The following is a 14430-nucleotide window of genomic DNA, read 5'->3' on the forward strand; positions in this document are numbered from 1 at the left end:
ACAACAAAACCCACAACAGAACAAACCACACACCAAAAAAACCCCATATCTCGTTTTTAATCTACCAATATCCCCAAGTCCTCCTCCACAGGGCTGCTGCCAATCCATTCACCCCCCAGTCTTTATTGACAGTGGGGATTGCCTGCTGGTGCAGGATCTTGCAATTGAGGGCATCTCTTCCCTCTAGCCTATTAACTGCACCCCTCAGCTTGGTGTCAACTACACACTTGATACAGGTGCACTCATCTAGATCCCTCTGCATCATGTCTTGTTCCTCAAGAGACACAACAGCACCTCCAAGTTTGGTGTCATCAGTGAACTTGCTAATGGTGCACTCAACTCCTGCACGCAGATCACTTATAAATAAATTGAACAGCACTGGTCCTAGAACTGAGCCCTGAGGAGTACTCCTGGTGCCTGGTTGCCAACCAGATGTAGCCCCATTCACTACAGCCCTCTGAGCTCTGTTGTTCAGCCAGTTCTTCACCCAGTGCACCATGTATCTGCTCATCTCACAGTTGGACAACTTGTCCAGAAGGATGCAGTGAAAAACAGTATCAAATGCCTAACTAAATTCCAAAAAACCTACATCCACTGACTTCTCTTTATCCCCTGGGAAGGTGACATTATCATAGAAGGATATAAAATCAGTTAAACAGGACTTTGTGAACCCACATTGGCTGTGCCTGACAAATGCATTGTCCTTTAAATGCCCTTCAACAGCACCCAGTATGATCTTACTAATAATTTTTCCAGGAACTGAGGTTAAACTAACAGGTCTGTATTTTCCTTGGCCTTCCCTCATGTTATTTTTGTAGATTGGAATAACACTGGCAAACTTGCAGTCATCAGGGCTCACTGGACTCCCAAGTCCTTCCGTAGATGATTGGAGAGGGGTCCTGCTCTGCCATCCACTAGCTCTTTCAGATTTTCAGGTCCCATTTGGCCCCATGGATTTCTGAACCTTCAACTGACACCACTGATCCCTTACAATTCCCATGTTTACAAGTTGAAAGTCGCTGTTCCTAGAGCTGTGTTCAGAGGAACAGGCATCCCAAGGTTTATCAGTATTATTATAACCAGTGTTCACACCGTGACACTGCAGATTCTGAGTGACGGATTGTAACCATGTGTCCCTCGCTGCTTATATATGAGAACAACTCTCACCCAGCCCGCTCTTGGCTGCATTCCAGCTAAGCAAGTATGCAAGGTTTGGAGTGTTGTATGCTGAGGCTGAGCCTGGGACGTTGCTTGGAAAGTTGCTCCTTGCAGCTCTCAGTGCCCAACCCCAGAGCCAGTGAAGGCTTCTCCCCGGCCCTGCCAGCTGCAGGCAGCCGGGGCACCAGGAGGCACGCTCGCAGCAGCAGAGGTGAGCTGGCAGGGGAAACCTCGCCCTGGGGAGCTGGGAGGGTTTCCTTCTGCAGGGACTTGGGCATTTCCTTGCCCCCTGCCCAGGCCAGCCCATCACCAGGGCCTCTCTTCCTTTTCTAGGGTGACACCGGCCTCTACAGAGCTGTTGGGAGGGAGCAGCTCAACATCCCCAGCCCACCACAGCCTGAGGAGAGCATGGCCACAGAGCTGGACAGCCATTTTCCAGTATGTCTGGACAGCTGGGAGGACACCAGCTACGTGCTGCCGTGCCTGCACCAGTTTTGTTACAGCTGCATCCTGCACTGGGCCTGCAACAAGCCCCAGTGCCCCCTCTGCAAGAGGAGGGTGAGATCCATCGTGCGCTTCGTGTGGGCAGATGACAACTTTGAGGAGCATGTCATCCCACCACCTGCAGGACCATCCATTGTCATCCACCTGGCAGGATTAGCTCCTGGACACCTAGCTGTCCAAAATCCACATTGCTCTGCAGCATCCGAACCCTCAGCTGCATGGCTAGTGCCCAGGGCTCCTGTGGGCAGCCTCCAACTCCACATCTGAATGTTCCTCTTCCAAGACGACCCAGCTCTGCTTTGGTCTGTGCTGTCCTGGCTGCAACAGGAACTGTGACTGATCTTGAAGGATGTCCAGGAAGCAGCATCAGCAGCAACACAGAGGTGAGTCCTATCCAGCCTGCACCTGTTATGCCTTGATGAAGAAACCTTGTTCCAGCTTCTGCAGGATGCCCTGGGCAGGCACACAAAGAGCTTTGTGCACCAGCTGATCAACACCATCATGGACTGGTGCAGTGGGAAGCCGGCAGCTGTCCTCATCCCTTCTGCCTCCAAAGGACGTTCTCCTGCCCCCAGCCCTTTGTGGAGGTCCTAGCAGCTCCCCCTCTGCCTCCATTCTTGCCAACAGGGAACAAGAAGACCCACAGAAAGACCTAGAGGAGGCTGTGCCTGAGCCCTCTGCTCACAGTAGTGAATGCTTCCTTGGGTGGCCCTGGTGAATCCAAAGAGGAAGGCCAGCAGCTCCCAGGACTCTTCCAGGCCTCCTAGAAATTAATGACACCGGCAGGCTGCCTCGGGCCAGCTAAAGCAGGGCTGGGCCACAGCTAGGGCACACACTAGCCCCTTGTGGTGCTAGCCCCCCCAGTCTAATTACCATAAAATAAAATAAACTGAAAGCATGAAAAATTACATAAAAATCTCAGTATTACTATCCATCTTGGTAGCATTGGTGTCCCCACCTGTGCTGCTTTTCTTCCCTTTTCCTGTTGCTACACCTATTTCCTCGCATTTCTGCTGGGTTCTACAGGCTCAGTGTGGTGGCAGAGAGGGTGCAGTGAGGCAGCCTCTTGTCTGGGAGGGGTGGGATGTTAATGCTGACAGGTCCTTATCCAAGTACCAGGAATTATTTTGTTTCTCTCAAAAGCAATTACTGCCCAGGTCCAGGCCTGCATCTCTGCGGTTGGTCCTAGGGCAGACGTTTCCAGCTGGAGGTTTTCAGGGCCAGTCCATCCCCCACTATGCATCACCTTAGGCCTGGCCTCCTCCCCACCCGGCCTTCCACCTGCTCCCCTGTCATCCTGTGTTGCCCAGGGCAGCCCCTCTAAGACAGCACCCAAATCCCTCTGTGGATGCACAGCTTGGTGTTGCTCTCTGCACCAACCTATGGTTGGTACCCTGACAAAGCTGGAGCCCCAGGAAGTTCAACATGGGGAAGCACACAGAGAAGTGGGTGAGTGTGCAGAGCAGGCAAAAGAATTAAAAAAGGCCCAAATGATGCATGTCATGAAATATATTAAAGTCTTGATCTCGTCTTTGTCTTGCTGGTCAATAAAGTGGAGTGGGGAGGTAGAGAAACTGCCCAGGGGAGCCAAACTGTGCAAAATTCCATGGTGGGCAGTCAGCAGCAGTGGGCAGCTGGGGAAGATGACACACAGGGCATTTCCCTACCCCTGTGCAAGTCATTGCAGGAAGGGTGCATTAAGAAGGGGAGGAGTCTGGCTAGTTTCACATTCCCCGGTTTCTGCACTAGTGAATCTCCCCAGCCACCTCTGCTGGGAGAAAGGGCAGAGGGATCATGCCACGAGTGCTTGCTGCAGGTTGCACTGGCACCTGAGGGAGAGCAGAGAGGGACACACTCATTTTGCTGGGAAACAGCTCTAGAGGCACTCGAGTGCAAGCACTGGAAGCGCTGCAGACGTGCTGTCTGGAGTTAGGTACAATCTGTGGGGATGTGGAAAGCATCTCCCAGGCAGCACTCTCCCTCTCCTTGCCGTACACACACAGCTGTGCGCGGGGATCACTAGCGTTTGCGTCTGACCGAGAAAAGGCTCAGAGTGCCTGGGAGCGCGAGTCCCAAGCAAAGTAACTAGTCCCTTTGTGTTTGGATTTACTGAGCCAGCACTGAGCTGATTTGGCTCCCGGGGACTGGAGAAGCCACACGAGCAAATGTACTGCTCTGGTGGGAAGCTGGTTTGATGCCTTATTACTGTAATTGCCAAATCCATCAGTCATTACAGGCTGTCTTCAAGACTTCATCCTCTTTCACCTACTGTGCAGGAAGGATAGCCAGCTTCTTCTGACAATGCTCACAGAAAAGTGCTTGGGATTTGTTTATTCTGGACTATGTCTTTGGGCATCCTTGTTCCTCTCTTTTTTTAAAGGTAAGCTCATCTGCGGTTAACAATTTGTTTTTGTTTTGGACTGTTTTGGTATTTATTTATTCATTCAATCATTTATATATTTATTTCTAAACATAAGGCAGATCCTACTCCAACTCTGTTTTCGGAAGAACTTGTATCTGCTAGCAGTTTAAACTTTGTTAGTGTCCAGTGCTGGTTTCACTGAGTTTTGTTATCAGTTTAAATAAGTTTATGGATCTTACAGTGCTGGGCACTTTATTTTAGGAAAGGAAAAGATCAGTGTTTTTTTTTAATGAAAATGAGTGATTTTCACTTTCAGAAATAAACTGAAGTGTTCATGTTTCAAAAGGAGCATATTCTTGCTCTCCTCTAAAAATCTAAGCTATCTGTTGTTTTCTGTTAAGGAGAAATTGTAACTCCCAGCAGGACAGGATGGCTGTGAAAACCTTGTAGGTTTGAAAGTGAAATGACAAGAAGACAATTCTTAACTATTTACTTTCTATGCGTCACTTGGAAATACTTTTAACTGCAGAAATGCATAAATTTAGGTTTTCTGGTTTGTTTTTCTCCTGCTTTGAGTGTGTTTAATAAGAGTCCTTCCAAGCAGTGATGAGTGTAAGCTGGCTATATCTAATAAAAATAATTCTGTTGTCTAAGGTGTCAACAGTGACCAAGCTTTCTTCTGAAGTTTCAGCATGTTACCAGCAAAAGTAGAAATGTGTGATTCTGCCAAAACATGGAGGACTGCAAGGCTAAAAATAATGAATTTTTAAATGAAAAGGGAGGTTGAAATCACCACAGTCCGGAGAGATGTTCGGGATTCTACACAAAATGTGCTTTTATTGCTCCCTAACAGCTTGTTATAGGAAACTTGCATGTCTGCAACAACTATAAATTCTAAAACTGAGTATTCCAGGTGTGAGGGACGGTATCATGTTATCCATGATATATCCATGATAGATAGGTGAGAAAGGATTTTTCCTTTCCATAGGGAAAGGATTGTCTTCTGAAAGCAGAGAAAGTGGTCCACATACTTTGGTACATGAGACTTACGTATATGTGATGTACCAGAGTTTTAATGCCACACAGATAATTCCTCATTAGTTTATCTGAATCTGCAAAGCATCCATGCTTTTCATTATTACATCTCCACATCTCAGTTGCCTGAGGTAGTCACATTTCCATGCGACTCCAGGACCTGAAATAACAGGCAGGTGATGGCAGCTAGTTATGGTATGACTCACTTTGTGTTCACTCCCATTTTAAGCTGTTGTGTGTCATGTAAATACTGCCTTTTAAATACTGAATAGTCACTAATTCTTCAGGATGGTTGCTTAGTTTCTCTGAGTGGCACATGGAGATACAAACTGCTTTTATAAATTATTCAGAGGATTTTTTTGTTAGGTGCTTTTACCAGCAGTTTACAAGTATGCACTTTTACAGACAAGTGCTAAAGCAGAATGGAATGAACCTCTGATTAAAGTGGTCTGTGTTTGACCTCTGCTTTGTGGTTAGTTTGAGGTTTTTTCTATTTAAAGAAAAGAGAGGGAAAAGAAAAGGGGGGGAGGGAGGAAAAAAAAAAAAGAAAAGAAAAAAATCCCCAGGAATTGTACATTTGGGGAAAAAGAGAAAAAGTCAAGATGATCTTAGCATGTTATCGAGTCTTCTAACAGTAAACTCCAAAGGAGTTCCCCTAGGATTTCTCAGTGCACCCACATCCACATGGAAGTCACAGCCAGTCCATCATAATTTACACCACTGTCACTTAGTGTTGAGTTGTTTCAACAGAATTAATAACAAATTCTCAACTACTGAAGACTCCTGTAGGGCTGTTTGACAGGAAAGTTGTGAAAAGAACTAGGTAAGAAACCCCAACAAAACAGAACATTAAGAACTTAGACACTTTCTCGGTCCTTTGTACAGCTTTTTGCTTCAACTTGACTCCACATGTCATCCATGTTAGGTCCTTGCAGCTCTCCTTCCTGAAGACCCTGCAACAAGTGATGATTTCCTGGGCCATGAGCCCTAGGGGAAATCAGGAAACTGATCCTCAGCCTCCCTAGATCCTGGATGACATCTCTCAGAGCCAAATGTCCCTTCCAGGCCAGGTGCAATGCTTGAAGGAGCACCCAGAGTATAAAAGGACCCTGTGAATCCCAGAAGCTACACAACAGCCTCAGGTGGAGGTACTTCAAAATTCTGCTCCAGGGAGAGGTTAGAACAGAGGATCACACCCACTCCTGCTCTCTTTTCTGAGCATGTCATAGTCTGGGAGCCAGGCTGTAGATGACCCTGCTAGGGAGTTCTTCTCCTGAGAAACATGCCCCACTGACCACATGAGCATGTAGGCTCTCTGAGGAGCATTACCTTCAGCTCAGGGCACGAACACCTGCTGGGTCTGAACACTTAGGGAAATTATACATGTCCTTTGCTAGTCTCCAGTCAACCAATGTGTTCTAATTACTGTGATTTTATTTTATTTTATTTTATTTTATTTTATTTTATTTTATTTTATTTTATTTTATTTTATTTTATTTTTTTTATTTATTTTATTTCTTAAGTGAGAGCGCTAAAGTGCCAGACATGCACACAGGGCAGAATCAGACCTCTTAGTTTCTTTGCTCTGTGCAGGCTGACATCAGGGCCATACTCTGGCCATGTGCCTTTGAAAAGCCCAACACAGGCAAAAGCAAGCTGAGACCAGAACCCCTCCTCTGCAATCCAGTGGGAATGTAAGTGCTCAGCATTATGTGACAAATGCTATGGCAGGGAACGCTGCAAGTGAGCTAACCAGCTAGAAGTTGTAAATTATGAAGTAACTCGGCCTGAGGTGGTGTACCCAGAGGGTACAAAACAGCTTCTCTTTGGCTCACTCACAATACCAAGTTGAATTCCTGTGCTACGCTCATTTCATTCTTTCTCAGCTTTGCTGATTTAGGTGAGCTCTAATGATCATATCAGAACACAACTGATGATCTCTAGGAACAAATCCTCACTAGGATAATGCTCTTGGTTTCAATTCCATGCAAGCAGGTGATACTTCTGCAGCAACAGTACCATTGTCAATACAGTCTCAAAAGGCCAGAATCTGCTGCCAAGCTACAGTTTCTCTAATGTGAGCTAGTTAGACTGAGATGACACCACATGGGAGATCTCTGTGGCAGACAGAACCAAGGGTGTTACTTAAATACATATATGTGGAGTCTAAAGTTTGGGACTTAGCTGGATAGGATTGATGGATCTGCAGTGAGCTGTGTTAATTAAACTGGTTTACTCTGAAGAGACACTGTTGAAGAGATGTAAGAAGTTTTTTGCCTCAATAGAGGTAATTGGTAATTGAGGGGGTTGGTTAAAGAGCTCCCCTTTTAGAAGCTATGAATGTTACCAGACTAGAACCAGGTGTTAAAGTTAAATCATTTAGACTCATTCATTCTCTTAATTTGAAGTCTGAAGAATGCACACTCCTTGGTTTCCCACATTCTCTGTGTTGATGCTCTGAGTTTGAGTTTCAAAGACAACAATCCAGCTGATGCAAGTTTAAAATAAAAAAGATATGAGGAAGATTTTTGCTTGTACAAGTAGGTCTTTACTTCAATATTGGTTAAAAAGATGCCACACATGCACCTAGCAGAAATGGGAAATTACTGCCAGATCCCTGCCATTACTGTAACATCTGGGAACATAGATTCTGGTCAGTCTGGATTCTGAGAGCATGCTAAGGCATCACATATGCGTGGAGACAGATGGGATTGACTGTACTTGCCACAGTGCATGTCTGTTTATAGGTGTCTTCTATGATCAGGAAACTAGAGCAGAAACATGTGTCAACACATTTACAACAGGCAGGCAGAGGCCTAGGCAAATCTCTGAGCTGATTTCCTATGAGTAACTGTCTGCTACAATAACTTGCTGTACATGCTTGCCTCTTGAGATAGACTTTTCAGTTCAGTGAACCAGACTGCATGTTCAGTCACTAATCTTGTGTGTGCATTCACTGTCACAGCTCTAAGGCTGTTCTTTATTATTGTAGCACAGCTGCACCTGTGGTGCTGGCCCAAGCATGTGAGAAGTTGTCAGGCTCCAGGACAGTTAGGGGCATTTGCATGGATATATGCTGATAGTGATCTGGCTAAATCTTCCTTCTCAAATCTCACTAGAAAAAGTGGGAAGGTCCAGAAAAAGCACCTTGGCCCTGACATCACCAGCTCCTGCTGTTAGATGCACCTATTGATATAACACTGCATGTGGGGAGGTGTCCAGAAGCAGATACAGTGCCTGAGAAAGTAGCATCCATGTGGTCACTGGGATAATGCCAGATGGTGCCTTGGGAGCCTTCAGCCTTGCCTCAGTGCAGGGGACCTTCTGATGGTCCCAGAGCAGAAGTTTGCATTCCAGGCACAGGATGCCTGTCCTAAATACAGCTCCATACCATTTTTTCCCCTCTGGTTAGTTGTCTTAAGACATATGGAGGAGAATGTGAGTCACTGATGGCACTAACATATTGGATGATTTTATCAGCTACTGTAAACTTTTCCAAGCAGTGAAAGAGGTACTTTATGTCTCTGGTGCAGTGAGAACAGTGAACAGCAGCATCCCTTCTCACACCTGCATGATGAAGTAATGCTTTCTAGAGTCTGAGAATAGGTAACAGCAGTCACAAAACAGGAAGCACTTCCATCTGAACATGACGGCTCTGATTTTCAAGGAAATGTGTGTACCCAAATACCCTTAAGTTTCACTGTGCATCCTGAACAAAGGGTTAGTAAAGAATTTAATTTGTATATTATAAGCAAGGAAGGAGCTATGAAGTCTCTCCAGCTCTAGGATGAGACTAAAGTAGATCAAAATGCTTTTCATCAATCCTGACATAGTTGTTCAAGGATGCATACTGCCTAAAGGTCTTCCATAACCTAATTAAGGAATGAAATAAGTTTGGCTGAGACAGGTAGGGCTAGCATTGGCCATCAGTAGCATCCATGGGAATGGAAAAGGTAGAGAAGAATTTAGTGTTGTTTTAGGACACAGTCCTAATCAAATACAGCTTGAAGAAAGAATTTTGTTTATCAAATGCCTTCTGCATAGAGTAACACAGCTGATAATAAGTGTGAGACCAGAACCAGATGATGTAGCTGGAAATAACAGTCTTCCCACTTAGGGATTGCAATTAAGCCAGTAAATGGCAATGGAAAGAGAATTTGCAGTCAGCATAAGTACTTAGCATGTCAGCAGTGAAGCGCAGGTGACTGTCCTGCCTTGCTATCAATTGTCTTTGCTCAGTTAGAGAAGCTGTGGTTACCAAAGTGCTGAAATGGATGTCTGCAATCCATATTACTTTCCAGAAATGGATGTCTTCAGTACTTCATTCCAGAATGTTGCAGAGAAAGCTACAGTCCTCATTTCTGACCATAACGCAACATAAATTTGGAAGAACTTAGAAGGGACAGGTTTGACAAGATCTCATTTTGCATGGAGAGCTCAAACAACATGAACCCATCTTGCAAACTGCGCTGAAAGACTGTGCCTTGTGTTCCCTGAAGTTCAGCTGTGACTACACAGAAATAATATCTGGTCACTTACATTTCCAGATCTCCACCATGCCAAGACAGAATATTAAGCTGGGAAGTGGAAAAGAGAGGTTTGTTGCAGTGGAGTTGGGAGAGGATCTGATCTATACAGATTCAAAGACTGGTAGAATAATTTGGCTGGAATGGACATCTAGAGGTTGCTCAGTCCATTCATCTTCTCAGAGCAGGGCTGCTTCTTGGGCAATCAAGCTGAGATGATCTTCAAGGACAGCGGTCTCCCCTGTGGTGAGTACATCTAGAGAAAAAAAGGCTCCCCTGATACTCTGGCAATGTCTATGATACAACTTGTATCTGATTAGTGTTGTCCCTGTGAGCTTCCCAAAAGAGTCTACCTCCTTCATCATAGAGCCCTTCCTCTTGGCAGCTGGAGGCAGCCAAAAAATATTCCCCTTGCTTTCTCATCCCCAGGATGAATAAAGCCCTGTCTTTTCACCTATTCTCAGATGTTCTGTTCTCCAGCAGCCCATTGTCTCAGTGGCCTCCACTTGACTCACTCAACAGCATCAGTACGTCTTGTGCTGCCCAGGGGAGGCTCTATTAGGCACAGAGCTAACCATGTGTCATGCAGTGGTTCTTACTGATACTGAATATAGACAGGCTGCAGAAGATGCTGCTGCTTAGTGTGTTCATCACCTCTGAGTCAGAAGGTTTGGGGAAAAAACAAAAGTAGGAGGTCATATACTGATGTAGAAAATGCATTCAGTAATTCTTAGCCATCTTGTGCTCTTTTTAAAGAACTTCCTCATCTTGAGTCTACAAAGTGGCAGAGCAGATCGTGACAAATGATGGAGTACATTCCCATGAATATTGTGTCATTTTAGAAAAGTCATCAGCAAACTGGATTCTAGCTTGAGCAGCTGTAACAGTAGGAAGAAGAGAAAAAAATAAAATAAACAGTTGTTGGATGGTCTGCAGTTATCAGTGTTTCAAGTGTCAAGTGGGCAGCAACTTTGAATTGGACTCATTCTTTTTCTGGCTTCACACACAAGCATGAAAGGCAAGTAGACAGCTTCAAGAGCTCTAAGCAAAAGACTTGTCTTTCTAACATAGTAATACAGCTATCCTAAGTGTGCTCTTGGCAGCAGTGTTTTCTTTGAGGTCTAAGCCTTCTACTGTAGTGTACAAAGATATTAGGGTCCCTAGTTTCCATTTACTTTATAATTAAATTTTGTTTGATTGGTGTCTCAGCCCAAGCACTTCAGCACTCCTGTCTGACAATTACATCAAGAGGGCAGGATGACAGAGAAAGGATAAATTGAAGTGGAACAGGTCTGTGGGTAAGGAGAGGAGATATCCTTCTCCAGAGGAGGCCCCTTCCCAAGTGGGCAGATATTTCCCATTTGTGTTTAAATGCTTTAGCAGACTCAGGAAGACCTTATGCTAGGGAATACAAGACAACACAGGGTCTCTTGCTGCTTTCCAGGCTAGTTTTGTTCTCTCAGAAACCAAATATACTGCAGCTGCAGACATTGCTACTTAATCACAAGTCCACAGTCATACTCCATTAAGATGTGTGGGGCACCAATTTTGTTCTAATTTTGTTTAGTTTGCACTGATAATTCAGGAGCATTTGACTGAAGTTACAAAAGTGTTCAGTCAACAGAGTAAAGTTAAGACAAAATTACTACCCAGATCATAATTGTCTGGAAGTGTCTCATTTCACTGTAGTTCATTTCTACTCTTAGGATCAGTGACTCAGCCAATGCAGGTTTGACTGTCAGGGTGCCACAGGGAAAGCCACATATTTCATACCTCCACAAAACCAGAACTTGAGGCATATACCTGACGAAAAGATAATAGCATCAAGCATTCTGAAAGCAAGCCAATCAAGACTAACTAACACTCACTGTCACTGAGACCTTGTGACATTTAGAGTCTGGGTGAGAAAACAGCCATAAACTTCATGATACAGACCATGCTCAGTCACTTTATATGCACATAAATAATTCTGGGCTGAATCAGCCAAAACAAAGTACTTACAATGTCAAGTGTCTTTCATCAGATCTCCACTGATCTTGTTTGATTGGTCACAAGTCTGATTTGCTCAGAGCCAGTCATTTACCTCATCAAGACGGTCTTAGAAGCAGCTTCTGTTTTCAGTGTGAAATAAATTAAGACTCCTTGCTAGAGAATTTTCCTGCCTCTATTTACAGCTCCCTTTGTACTTGAAGACCTGGACCACCAAAACCTCAGACTACTTTGCCTTGGAAAAAATCCCTTGATGGCAGTCACTTCTGCTGCCAGAACCTCCAAACTACCACCAGCCATCTAGCAGAACACCTTTCACATAGAGAGGCAGCAAGTTTAGCCTGGCCTAGGGAAAGCTCAGCAGTGCTGCTTAAAACAGGGCTAAGTCTCATCTATACATGTATTAGGTAAGCTTCACTTGCCAAGTGGGAAACTCTTTCAGATTTGGGGAAATGTGTCTTTTATTTCCCATTTCAGGTGCTAAGCTCTGAAAAGGAGGACAAATAAGCAGCCATTGAAGATGCAGTCAAAATTTCCATCAGGGTAGCTCACATCCTGTTCACAGGGCTCCAATATCATCCAGCATTTGAGTTTCTGCTATTGGAAAGGCAGGCTTGCAACTTTCTCTGTATTTCCAGACCCATGTTCACTTGGGACATTTGTACATTGTCTGTGCCTTACAGCCAGTGCAGCTCTCACTTTGCTCACAGGCAGCAGCTGAAGCTTGAGCTATGTGGGAAGAAGGCAGGAGGAGCCATCACTAGCCTTGCCAGTTCTATTCTCAGCACCTTTGCTGCTTAGCATTGCTGTGCAAGTACAACTGACAGGCTGGCAAGGCAAAAGTTCATCTTTCAGGAAAACAGCCATCTCTGGGTTCACAGCCATTGCCACTGACCAACATTGCAGAAGAAGAGGGGTGAAAAAATCACTGCAGTCTCTTTGAGCACACTGGGTGGTTCATTTCCACAATATTACTGTTTATAACTTTTCCACTCCTATCTGCCTTCTGCATTGCCTAGAAAAGTTAAACAGTATCACTGCTGCTTCAGTACCAATGCACTGAGGCAATGGCATTGAGGCAAGATTCCTTCCTCACCTCTGAACTACAAAAAAAGGAACAACCTTTCTCTGCCTGATAAAGGCATGACTGTGGTTGAGGAATAGTAGCTGAATGAACTAAGACTGATTATCTTCTTATGTCTTGGGTACCGAATGACTGAACTTTCTCTTCCTAGGAGGTTAACTTATCTTCCTCCTCTTCCAGCATCTTACTGACCCTGGTGAGGACTTATTTCTAATTATATTGTGACATTTTCAGAGTGGGAAGTGGAGCCTGAAGAACTGTATTGAGCCATATTCTGAGATTTCATTGCAGCCTCTCTCACTGCTATTATTTGCACTGGGTTTACAGAAAAAAAACCTCTTAATACCTATTGTCTTCTCAGCTCTAACCAGACTTGTCTATCCACTTCCACTGAAATACAATTACGCCTGTCTGTTCACATATGGCTTTTCCAGATCTGAGCTCTGCACATATGCCTGACATAGTGATAACTGGGCCTTTGATAGGGAGGTGCAGATTCCCTGTCACCCTTTCCAGAGCCATCTGTGAATGCTGCTTATTACCATGGCTACCTCATTGACAGCCCTGGGTCAGTGAAGTTCATAGTTCTTTCCCAAGGAGGGCTTTCCCTTGGTTTAGTAGTTTGCGTACTGAAATGTGTAGAGGTGAAGGGATGTGACAAGCTGCTCTGCAAGTCAGTGGAGCAGGGAGTTCAGACGCTCACTGCAGTACACTGATTACAGTATCACAGGTATCTCAGTTTTGTCTTATGATTGTGTTTCTTTCCACTGGCTTGCATTACTGCTGCCACAAATGGATGGCTGACACAAGTAACTTTCAGATAGCCACAGCTCTCTGTAGCTTATCTAGCAAGGAGAGTGCTCCTCTTCACTACTGCTCCAACTCCTTCCTCCTTCCACATCTGGTATTGTAGTAATTAGAGTTATATTGCATGGAGCTAATGTAAAATAGCAGGGCACTAAGTTATTATTTTTTTTTTCTGTTTCTGCCGGTAGTTATGTGTCTGATCTGGAGCAATGACGTAGCTTAGACAATGATCATAAGTTTGAGAGGTGTTCCACTGTTTCAGATACGTGTGTCTCTTCACCTTGCACACATATCTCAGTCTTTAAAACATCTGCACCAGGCCAGCAGGACCAAAAAATATAATCTCATCCTTCCATTATGTAATGGCCTATATTCTCTTTTTAGCATGTTGTCATGTGCCTAAAGTCTTTGAGATGAAACATTTCCTAGCATACTCTTTAATACCCATCTGTAACTGGGAGCTTTTTATCTGCTATTAAAGAACAGAAATGACCAGTATCAGGAAGATTAGGTCCTTTTTGCCTAGGAAAACACAGCATTTCTCACATTCCTCTGAGTACCTAATTATTTCTGTGTGTAAGATGCAGAAACAATCTGCATAGTGAGAGGCAAAGATTAGAGTCAAAGATTACCCAGAAGGGAAGTAGATTAAAAAGAGGTATTAAAGGACAGAAGTATTCAAATACACAACACGCAAACACGCACTCACGGACACAAACATACCCAGGGCTGAGGCAGCTGATGCGATTCCACTGCTTCTTATGTGAGTGCTCTTCCCTGAAGGTGTGATGGCATGCATTTTAAATCACAGGACATGGAAAGTAATAATGCAATCACAGCCAGAAATACAAGCAACAGGCTGTCCAGAAGAACAAAAGCAGATAGGACACATCTGTGTCTCACAGGATTAAGTGACATATGGCAGTGACATGCTTTACATTCTCAGAAATCTGCAAAATACACAA

General features: G+C 44.5%; 1 protein-coding gene across 1 annotated transcript in view; it reads left to right on the forward strand.

The window, feature by feature from the left end:
- Positions 1–3907: 3907 nt before the first annotated feature.
- Positions 3908–14430, forward strand: part of LOC127395557 (neuronal acetylcholine receptor subunit alpha-7-like) — a 62284-nt gene continuing 51761 nt past the window's right edge. Inside the window, exon 1 of the mRNA XM_051642698.1 lies at positions 3908–4042. Within this exon, the coding sequence (XP_051498658.1) occupies positions 3964–4042 (79 nt within the window). The 5' untranslated portion in view covers positions 3908–3963. The remainder of the gene's footprint in view (positions 4043–14430) is intronic.

The sequence above is a fragment of the Apus apus genome, chromosome Z (assembly GCF_020740795.1).
Source record: "Apus apus isolate bApuApu2 chromosome Z, bApuApu2.pri.cur, whole genome shotgun sequence".
In the NCBI taxonomy this organism is placed as follows: domain Eukaryota; kingdom Metazoa; phylum Chordata; class Aves; order Apodiformes; family Apodidae; genus Apus; species Apus apus.